Raw genomic sequence first — 11,452 nt, forward strand, 5'->3', positions numbered from 1 at the left:
AGCACAAAAAATCTATTTTGAACAGCTACAATCTGTTTAGCCAACAATCTGTTTACTGAATACTTAATACTTAATATTGAAGTAGCCAACAATTTGTGGACCTACAATTCTGGGTGGACAGAAATCTAACTCATGGGCTCAATAAATACTCATTCTAGGTTTATGAATAGCAGTTGTGCCAAGATTGAAAATGATTTTTGTTACCATTATAGCAACAGTACAATCAGAAATAACAAATACAACGAAACAAAGACTGTTTCTTAAATGACTCAAAACATTCTTCTTTACTGCATCACTACAAGGTACCAAAAGACATTACAATCTTACAGAATTTTGATACCATTCGGAACTTGTTCGGTAATTCAAATGATAGATCAAAGCATTTGCATGAACAAGCAAAATTTATGGACAGCAAAACATACAAAATCAGTAATGAGAAGCCAAAATCATTTTCAGTGACCAACATCACAACACTATTTCCTAAAAGCAGCCAATACTTAATTTATAATATGAAAGTGCAATTTTACAACTTTGAACAAAACAAAGCAAGAAAATGATCAAGAAAATTTAAATAAGAAAAAGAAAACATAAACATAAAATAGACTATGTACAACTTTTACCTAAATATTATTATTAGTGAGAGCCTCCAACGGTGATGCAAGAATTCTGATGAAGTGTGACCCTCTTTTGAGGAGGCTAACGAACACTGTAAGATACAAATTTCACATTCAAAGCAGGATTGTGCAGCCTGATGTCACAATCTGGGGCAAATGCAGTTACCATCTCCTTGATTATTAAATTGAAATTTCCATGTTCCTTAATCAGGTCTGAAGGTTTGAACGTTGCCAAAAGCAAGTCATCTTGTTTGGTAAGTGTCATCTGCATAGATAGATACACAGGCATCGGCAGCACCAATAGCAAGGAGTACTCTGTACGGGTGGAAAGTGAGACAGCTAACAGAACCTATTCTCTGAGCCATGAAAGTAGGGTAATATCTGATGATGCTTAGCTGCTCTCCTTTTAGACTGAAAACCTTCACAATTTGCTTAGCAGAACCACTTGCAATAATTGGAGCATGCCGATGAATTGCCAAGGCAGCAAGGGAACCCCTATGTGCATCAATGGTAAGATATGGTTCAGATTGGTTTCTAACATCCAGGAACTGTATATCCCCTGCTAGCGATGCACTGACAATCTGTTTACTGAATACTTAATACTTAATATTGAAGTAGCCAAAACAATCATCATGACTTTCTACCAAAAGAAACAAAATTTACACTAATCTTAATGAAGATTTTCAGATCCTTGATGTAAAATAGTTTTCAAATTGCATGCAGCTATTTGACTGCTTTATTAAACTGATCTCATGCAGCTTGTTCTTTGCTCTCCCAAGTTTTTAACTTTTTAGTTATACAATTTACAGCGAAGATACAAATTTACTGGACTTTTCAATTTTCTTTTTCTCAGGTAATAAAATCAACTTTTTAAACACCAGCCACAAGTTGATCTTAACTGGAACAGTTTACGAAGTTATATTCCATAGTGAAAACATGCTTTACAAGCATCAAACTCATAATTCCTAATTCATGTGGATTGATGTACTTGGTTATAAACAATATAAGATGACACTTAATTTGGAGCAAATTTGGAGAACTTGGCTCATCCAAACTCCAAAAGGTTGAAGATCTGACACAACAACAAATGATCTTAATCCAAATAGCTTGTGGCTTTAACAATAAACTACCCATGTAAATAATACTAACCTTAGATGCTTATCTTATTCTTACAAGATGTACCCATGAATCCAAGATACAACTCACACGTACTCCTAAGGTAACAACCGCTTCACATTGGCTTCATATTTTCATTAAATTCATTTGTTCAAACACATAGCTGATAAACTACAAATAGATATTAGAATTGCAAATGTAATACAAGGCCATTAGCTCAAACCATTTGACTTAAAAAACTACTGACAACTATTATAACAATGTGATAAATCTAACCATAACCTTACTCATGAATCCCAGATGCAACTCACACGTACTCCTAAGGTAACAACCGCTTCACATTGGCTTCATCTTTTCATTAAATTCATTTGTTCAAGCACGTAGCTGATAATCTACAAATAGATATTAGAATTGCAAATGTAATACAAGGCCATTAGCTCAAACCATTTGACTTAAAAAACTACTGACAACTATTATAACAATGTGATAAATCTAACCATAACCTTACTCATGAATCCCAGATGCAACTCACACGTACTCCTAAGGTAACAACCGCTTCACATTTGCTTCATATTTTCATTAAACTCATTTGTTCAAACTCAATGTGATAAATCTAACCATAATGGAAGAACCAATATTCTCCAACCTTACTACTGCAGATGTCTAGTTGGTCAATACACGTTATCTACATAACTACCTATACATGCATTTTGATTCATCAAATTACATGTAGTTCAAAATAGCTCTTTTGACCTTTTATTATTTCTACATCTTTAAAAAATTAAATTTGCAAGATGGTTTTGTAAGCACAATGCAAAGCTGACACTTTTTTTTATTAAAAAACAATTATAGAAAAAGTGCTTTGATTGTATATGTTTTGGTAAATTCCATAGAAATAAAGCACATATATGTCTATGCTATTTGTATCCATAAATAAGACTCAATATTTTATGTAGTGAAACTAAACGCAGTAAGTAATCAAAATATGGGCACAAACATTGTTTGTTACCCTTTCAAAGTGACTAAAACATAGAAAATTTTGTAGTAATCATTGAAATCGATAGATCTAAGGATTCATGTGGGATCTGCATATGAAACTACAATCATCTCAGTAAATATTCCAATTTTTTTAGTCAATAACTAGCTCTCTCAATAACAACAACAACAAGCTAAGGCACGATCCCTCGAGGACTCCTATATAGATAGATAGTGCAAAGAATGGATGAAAGACACATACACAATAGGAATACGACTGTAAATAAATTCTACACACATGACCTAGAAAAATAAATTGCTCTTTTATGAAAGGACTATCAGAGGAAAAATGGACTAAATATGCGATAACAGAAGACAAGGTTAGAGAATTCGTAGTCAATAATTAGACAAAAAAAAAAAAGAGGAATAGAGAGCACTATCGAATCTAGAAAGGATCTCAAACAACAACTACCTGACTCCAGCATCTCCCACGATGCCAATGGCCATACCAGCTGAAAGTCCTGCAAGACCACAAGCCAAGCCAGAAGACAGATGGGCATACCCATCAAAAAGGTAGTACGACTTGGCCTTGGGGTTGATCCCGGTGCTTATGATCACCGCAATGATGAGACCGTAAATCCCCAGGACTCCGGCCATGACAACGGGAACTATCGACTTCATCACGAGCTCCGGCCGCATCACACCCATGGACGCCACCCCGACGCCGCTTTTCGCCGTGCCGTACGCCGCCCCCATGCCTGCAAAAGAATGAAAAACATTTCAAGAAACGAACCTTTTGATTCGAACGGAATAGGAGTCTGAGATAAAGGTCGCCAAAATTGGGGGAAATTACAGGAGAAGACGAGGGCTGCGGCCGCGCCGAGGAATCCGAAGAAAGGGGCAGTTTCGTCGCCGCTGAAGCTAGACATCGTGGCGGAGGAGTCTCGACGAAACCCTAGTTCCTGCGGAGGAGGAAGAAGAGGCAGGCGTGCAAAGGTCATATCCGAAGAAAAAATGTGATTGAGATTTTATTTCGTTGCCACAAACAAAGATAATAGCCCTAAAATCCAGCCAAAAAAGCTCGAAAAAAATGTTCCCTTTGATGAGGAACAGCGCGAAGGGGAGTGGAGAAAAGCGAAGACGCGAGGAATTGGACATAAAGCAAACTATATCGTTGCACAAGCCTATGCTGGATTCCTTGGTGTTGATGCTGTAGAGGATGCCCTCGTATCTGATCTCGCTCTTGGATGGAGAAGGCTGCGCGAGATGAGGAGTACTTGGGAGAAGGGTTCGGGAAAATGATCGGAAGATAGAAGTTGGGAGAAGGGTTTGAGTTTTCTACTCCTTACCTAGATCCAACGATTTGTATTAATCAAGATTTAGATCCAACGGTTTGTATTAATCAAGAATTAGATGAGATTTTAAACATAGACAACACTTTTTAAAAAGCGTTGTCGTAGACACTAAAAATCAGTCTAATAGACAACGCTTTTTACAAAGCGTTGTCTTTGACCCGTAAAAATCACTAATAGACAACGATTTTTAGAAAAGTGTTGTCTATTAATAATAAAATAATGAAATAGACAACGCTTTTCACTAAAAGCGTTGTTAAAACAAAATAGACAACGCTTTTTATAAAAAGTGTTGTCGTTTAAGTGTTGTAGAATCCCAATTTTCTTGTAGTGTATGCTTCAAAATAGGCTTACACCTATTTAGCAATTCTATATGAGTAGAGAGTTCTGACTTGAAAGGTACTATGTTCACTTTCATTTTCATAGTATATCCTTAAAACGAATTTGGTAATTTTCTGAATAACTCATCATCAATCTACTCATTTCCATAAGAGTCCTATACCTTCTTTTTCTACACCATTCTGTTGGGGGTGTACCAGGTGCAGTTAATTGGGATTGAATCCCGACATCTGATAAGTGACTCCTAAACTCTCCTAAGAGGTACTTGTTACTACGATTGAATCGTAGTGTCTTGATACTTTTATCTTGACGTGATGTGCGTAAATTATATACTTTTTTATGCATGTTTTTACGCACATTTACATACTTTGAGCATGCTTGATCTATGCATTTTTATACCTCCAGCTTTCCTTTTAGCATATTTACTCTTTTGGTTTGGAGATCTGCTTTTTGTGCATTTTTTGTACACAGGAGTCGATTTGGTGAAGAATCTACATCTTTGGGCAAGCCTTGGAGGAAACAAAGGGAGAAGTCACCAGGCCGTGTACCTCACACGGCCCTGCACTGGTATGGAGCTCGGGCCGTGTGGAGTTTGGCACCAACAGAAGAGGAAGATGACATGGCCGTGTGAACCTCACACGGCCGTGTCAAGATTTGAAGCCAACCAGAGCAGAAGCCTTACATGGCCGTGTGGATCTACACGGCCGTGTGAGGTTTCCAGAAAGCAAGCAGGCTGTGGCCATGTGCACCACACGACCGTGTAGCATTTCCAGAGAGCAGAAGGGTCCTGGCCGCGCGAGTCACATGGCCGTGCAGCTTTGGCAGAGAAGGAACTGGACATGGCCGTGTGAATCTCACACGGCCGTGTCACGGGGTCGTGTGGCGCCCGATTCCCTCCTCTATTTAAACCCTCCTTCATGAATTGAAAGGGGATCTCTCCCCCTTTGGGAGAAGGCAAGATTTGGTGGTTTCCTCCCACTCTTGGGAGGATTTCTGGGCGATTCTAAGGGAGCTCTTGACGATTTTGACTCCGGAGCGAGGATTGGATCCGAAGACGAGGCTTCTCCGTAGATAAGTTTTCTCTTTCCCCCTTTTCTTGGTTTCTTGGATTGGGAATTTAAGAAATTCTTGTAATCTTCATTTCTTCGGATATTCTTCCTCGATTCATGGAGTAGATCTTGTATTCTAGGATTAAGGGAGTATTTGTATGATGGATTGATGTAATCTCTTGTGGATTTGCCATTTTCTTGTTTCAATGACATTGTCTTGCTTGTATCAATTAGATCTTGAGTGAGTAATGATGATTTGTGCTTAATTCTCATTCTTGATTGATTGTTTGGATTTCTTGTGGACTTTGTAAAGATAAACTCTCACTCGATCATCCGAGGGATCCACGTGACAGGTGCAAGCCCGTGTAAGGACGTTTGAGAGATAATCTTGAAGAGGAAATAGGAATATTCAAGAGAGTAGGATGGATTTTGTGATTAGTTTCTTGTATCTTGATAGATTAATAAGTTGTGGGCTTCTATGTTGATATCCGAGGAAGGCATAGTAATAGGTGCGCTTCTGTGTAAGGACAACGTAGGTTCACGTCTAATTGATCATGTTTAGATATATTTCTCAGTCCTTAGCCGGTTATCTATTGCAAGAGAGAACCAGCAACTTTCTACAAGAGTTTGGCAATTGAGGGATAAGAATTGGTGAATCATTTACATTCAAGAAATCTTACAAAGAAACTGAAACTCCTAGAATCTCCCTTATCATAACCCAAAACACTAAACTCTTGTTTGTTGATCTATAATATTAGATTTGTTTACCTTCACTTTGCATTTGAAACGATTGGATAGTTGTTTAGCTAATTCGCATTGAGACATTTCTAGTGCTTATTCCAGTCCCTGTGGATACGATAATCTTTTATATTACTTGCGACATTTCCGTACACTTGCGGAGCGTAACATCAATCTACTCATTTCCATAAGAGTCCTATACCTTCTTTTTCTACACCATTCTGTTGGGGTGTACCAGGTGCAGTTAATTGGGATTGAATCCCGACATCTGATAAGTGACTCCTAAACTCTCCTAAGAGGTACTTGTTACTACGATTGAATCGTAGTGTCTTGATACCTTTACCTTGACGTTACTCCACATCGGCCTAGTACTCTTTGAACTAATCAAAGCACTTAGACTTGCGGTGTGTCAAGTAAATGTATCCTTATCTCGAATAGTCGTCTATATATAAGAGACGAAATATTCAAAACAACCTCTTGCCTGGATAGTCAAAGGTCTACATAAATCAGAATGAACCAATTTCAACATATCTTTGGCTCTAAACCCCTTAGACTTAAAAGCTTCATGGTTATTTTTTCTTCCAAGTAAGACTCGCAGGTTGAAAAGATTTCCACTACCAAAGAACCCAAGAGTTCATTAGTTAAGATCCTTTGAATCCTACTCAAGTTAATATAACCTAGCTTTAGATGCCAAAAATATGATTGGTTCATTTTTGAAGGTTGCTTTCTCTTAAAGTAAGAAGATGTGTCATTAATTTCCATTTATTGCATTGTGGGAGTTATTGGATTTATAAATTGCCAACCAACGTACCAGAACAGATATCTTTCCTATTTTCTTGATAACAACTTTGTTATCAAAATAGACACAATATTTGTTCTTTAAATAGTTTAGAAACTGAAATAAATTTCTTTCTAAACTTGGTACTTAAAACAATTTCCTAAAATCCATGTTTTATTCCTATCAAAGGATAAACATCTCCCACTGCAACAACTGCTACTTTTACAGCAGTGTCCATGTGGACGGTGATTTATATAGTTGTTAGATTTTCTGGAACCCCTGCAATGAATTGCAGACATAATCAGTGGTTCATGTATCTACACACCAGGTATCGGTAGATAACACCACCAAATATGTTTCAACAACTAATAAAATACACCGTTATTGTTCTCAGTTATGAGAGGACAGTCTACCTTAATGTCCAAGTTTTTCAATCATTACAATTGGGACTACTAAGTCTATTCTATAGTATAACAACTAGGGGATTGACTAACATTTGAAATCCTAAGAATCACAAAAATATTTGGTCAAGACCAACATCTCAAAATCCCCGTGAATTTTGTATGCCACGTTAGTGTGGACATATACAAATTCTAAAAGGAGATTTCATCCATTAATTTTATTATCTCGTCAACCTATGACAAATAAAATTAATAGTTGGTCTGTCTTTGATCAAATATTTGGTCAAGACTCTAAATTTAAAATAATATTGATTCCTCTAACAATACTATTTAAATTTACCAACACCTTAAAACACCGTGAATTTTGCATGCCACGTTAGTGTGGACGTATACAAAATCATCATTTGTAAGAGGAGGGTTTTACCCATTAACTATCTTGTCAACCTAACTGTATGACAAATAAAATTATCTCAAACACCGTTAATTTTGTATGTCACGTTAGTGTGGACGTATACAAAATCAATCATTTGTAAGAGGGGTTTTAACCTATTAATTTTATTATCTTGTCACCCTAGTTTTATGACAAATTAATAGTTGGTTTCCCTTTGGTCACACAAGTGATAGCAGTGACTCCGTTGGGGAGGATACTATTAAATGTGTCTAAGTGTATATCATTACTTGATACTAAGTCCATTAAATAGAATTGTGCCCCTTCAGTTGGAGAAGATCACACACATCCTAAATAACTTCCTATAACCATCCATTAAGGAAGTTTGATCTAGTGATCCGCAAACAAACTCATCCGTTGTGGAGGGAGGCACTCAGAGCCAACATGCAAGCTTGTTGCATCACTTACAAACCAGTAATGGAGACCGTGGGATTAATATACTAATCTCTCTCCCACTTAGTTATTTAAAGTGAGGAATTTTAAACTATCCTAGCATACATCACATGCATACACACACATCACAGTAAATAAAAGCAATAAATATGGAAATTATTTTCCAACTATTATGGCTTCTGCCCTCACTGTCCTCCGTGTGCTTCAACCCTAGCTGCTGCCATCTTTAGCCACCGCCATCAGGTCGAGTCATCGTATCAATCTTGCTTCTTATTCCACTGCGCCTCTGGTGCTCCAAAAGTACCATGCCTCACAAGCATCCGATCCGCGACAAATATAGAATTTTACATATATTGATCCTATATTCCATAAATGGAATGTACATGTATTCTAGATCGAACAAAAAAAATGTAAAATCCTAATAACTAATACAGCTCCTGCTGTATTTAATTTTACAATCATGCACACACAATTAAATGCCCTTGACATGTCCAAGGGTCCAATTACACACAATAAAAATATGCCATAATAGTTGGAGCCTGCAACCACAAAGTTAGCACATCCTACTATTATCTTGCCTAAATTATGTATGACATGTGCATAACCTATTTGGAAACCAAACACACAGAGGCAAACCCTAGCTTTGATACCAATTGTTGGTTAGACCTAAGAAAATCGTACCGGTTCCACTGTACAAAATTTTTTGTACAAGTGTCGAACCTTTCCTTAAATAACCTATTGTGTTATTTAGAAGTTAAATTAGGAATCGCAGACGGAACTTAACATCATTGATTCCAAATTTAACTTATCTATTCTTAATGGTTTAGATTTGAATCGCAAGTGGAACTTAACACTATTGATTCAAATCTACCTAAGTTATTAATTCCATAAATATTAATTTCCAAAATTGGCTTCCAGGACTGCATGGCGAGGCACATGTCCTTCTTGGATATGGGAGCAACCACCACCGCCTAGGCAAAACCTTTTAAGGAAAGCTAATATTTATTTCCTTAAATAACTCTAGGTTAACCAAAAAGAACAATCAAATCACAAATTCGAAAAAGAAGAAAACACAAACTCGAAAAAAAAAAACTATTTCGAAAACTCTAGAATCATATGACTCTTGTGTTTGGTATTTTCATAAATAACTATACAAAGAAAACTAGTATGATGCAGAAAACAATTATTAGTTATACCTTTCTTTGTAAGAAAAATAACCTCTTGATCTTCTACCGTATTCCTCTTCTAACCTCGGACGTTGTGTGGGCAACGATCTTCCGAGATGAGAACCACCAAGCACCTTCTTCTTCTTTGCAAGGTTCGGCCACCACAAGACTCCAAGAGAGGATGAGGTTCGGCCACCACCACCAAGCTCCAAGGGATGCAAGAACGAAGCCTCCTTTCTCTCCTTTTCTCCAAGCTAGATCCGGCCTCCACAAGGACTCCGAGAGAAAAAGATGGTTCGGCCACAAGAAGGAGAAGAGAGAAGAGGAAGAGGTCGGCCACCACACCAAGGAAGAGAGGGAGGAAAAGAATAATAAAGTTGTTCTTTTTGAAGACACCTCTACCCCCTCTTTTATAATCCTTGGTCTTGGCAAATAAGGAAATTTTAATAAAAACTTCCTTAATTCTTTTGCCATGAAAAGGAAAATTTATTTAATTAAAAATAATTTTCTCTTCTCTAAATTATTTGGCCGGCCACACTTCTCCCCAAAACAAGGAGAGTTAAAATTAAAACTTCCTAATTTGTTTCCGGAAAAATAAAAATTTCTCCAATAATTTTAATCCCTTCATGATTGGTTAGTAAAAAGAAAATTTTATAAATTAAAATCTTTCTTTTAAACATGTGGATAATTTTCAAAAAGGAAAGTTATCTCTAAAAATTAAAATCTCTTTTCAATCTACAAATAAGGAAAGATATCAAATCTTTTCTTAATCTTTTATAGAAACTAATAAAAGAGAATATTTAATTTTTAAACTCTCTTTTAAATTATGAACATGGTTAAAAAAGGAAAGTTTTCTTAAAATTAAAATTTCCTTTCAATCTTCAAATAAGGAAAGATTTCAAATCTTTTCTTAATCTTTTGTAGAAAGCTATAAAAGGAAAGATTTAAATTTTAAACTCTCTTTTAAAACCATGATATCCACATAAGAAATAATTTTAATAAAAATTCCTTTTAATTTTCTAGTGGCCGGCCACCTAAGCTTGGGACCCAAGATTTGGCCGGCCACCAACTTGGCTCATCCACTTGGTCTTGGCCGGCCCTAGCTTGGGTTCCAAGCTAGCTTGGCCGGCCCCATTAGGATGGGTAAGAAGGTGGGTATGTGGTGGCTATAAATCTCTATATACAAGAGGCTACGATAGGGATCGAGAGGAGGAATTGGTTTTGGTCTCCCGATGAAATTAAGCATCATGTGTTCGCCCCGAACACATAACTTAATTTCATCAATAATAATTCATTCCACTAAAAAACTATTATTGAACTACCGCACCAATCCGAAATTACATTTTTGGGCTCCTTCTTATTATGAGTGTGTTAGTCTCCCTGTTTTTAAGATGTCGGATGTCCACTAATTAAGTGAGTTACTGACAACTCATTTAATTAATATCTTAGTCCAAGAGTAGTACCACTCAACCTTATCGTCATGTCAGACTAAGTCCACCTGCAGGGTTTAACATGACAATCCTTATGAGCTCCTCTTGGGGACATTATCAACCTAGATCACTAGGACACAGTTTCCTTCTATAATCAACAACACACACTATAAGTGATATCATTTCCCAACTTATCAGGGTTATTGATTTATCGAACTAAATCTCACCCATTGATAAATTAAAGAAATAAATATCAAATATATGTGCTTGTTATTATATTAGGATTAAGAGCACACACTTCCATAATAACTGAGGTCTTTGTTTCTTTATAAAGTTAGTATAAAAAGAAACGACCTCTATATGGTCCTACTCAATACACTCTAAGTGTACTAGTGTAATTATATAGTTAAGATAAACTAATACCTAATTACACTACGACCTTCCAATGGTTTGTTCCTTTCCATCTTGGTCGTGAGCTACTGTTTATAATTTATAAAGAACCGATAACACGATCTTCTTTGTGTGACACCACATACTATGTTATCTACATTATAAATTAATTGAACATCTACATTTGGTATATATAAATGTAGACACTTGACCAATGTGATTCTTATAAATGTTTATACAAAAGCTAGGCTTTTAGTATATAC

The 11,452-nt window shown here is 36.5% G+C and overlaps 1 protein-coding gene across 4 annotated transcripts; it reads right to left on the reverse strand.

Moving 5' to 3' along the window:
- Positions 1–476: 476 nt before the first annotated feature.
- On the reverse strand, positions 477–3,699 carry LOC121967484 (V-type proton ATPase 16 kDa proteolipid subunit-like). 4 transcript variants are annotated; one of them, XM_042517753.1, is made up of 3 exons: positions 3,559–3,699; positions 3,178–3,463; positions 477–1,109 (listed from the first exon to the last, which is right to left on the reverse strand). In XM_042517753.1, the coding sequence occupies exons 1-3, from the start codon at positions 3,632–3,634 to the stop codon at positions 857–859; spliced, it is 615 nt and encodes a 204-aa protein (XP_042373687.1). In that variant the 5' UTR covers positions 3,635–3,699; the 3' UTR covers positions 477–856. The 4 variants fall into 4 exon arrangements, with proteins under 4 accessions (XP_042373687.1, XP_042373681.1, XP_042373696.1 ...); XM_042517747.1 differs by having other exon boundaries at positions 477–1,202; XM_042517762.1 differs by having other exon boundaries at positions 1,024–1,195.
- Positions 3,700–11,452: the final 7,753 nt, after the last annotated feature.

The sequence above is a fragment of the Zingiber officinale genome, chromosome 1B (assembly GCF_018446385.1).
Source record: "Zingiber officinale cultivar Zhangliang chromosome 1B, Zo_v1.1, whole genome shotgun sequence".
Lineage (NCBI taxonomy): Eukaryota > Viridiplantae > Streptophyta > Magnoliopsida > Zingiberales > Zingiberaceae > Zingiber > Zingiber officinale.

What these genes read in the sequence shown, in the direction of transcription:
- LOC121967484 (XM_042517747.1), bottom strand. Translation starts at nt 3,634, where the DNA reads ATGTCTAGCTTCAGCGGCGACGAAACTGCCCCTTTCTTCGGATTCCTC. An exon ending in CGCAGCCCTCGTCTTCTCCT is followed by an intron (nt 3,464 to 3,558) that starts GTAATTTCCCCC and finishes ATTCTTTTGCAG; the next exon opens with GCATGGGGGCGGCGTACGGC. An exon ending in GTGGGAGATGCTGGAGTCAG is followed by an intron (nt 1,203 to 3,177) that starts GTAGTTGTTGTT and finishes TTAAGTATTCAG; the next exon opens with TAAACAGATTGTCAGTGCAT.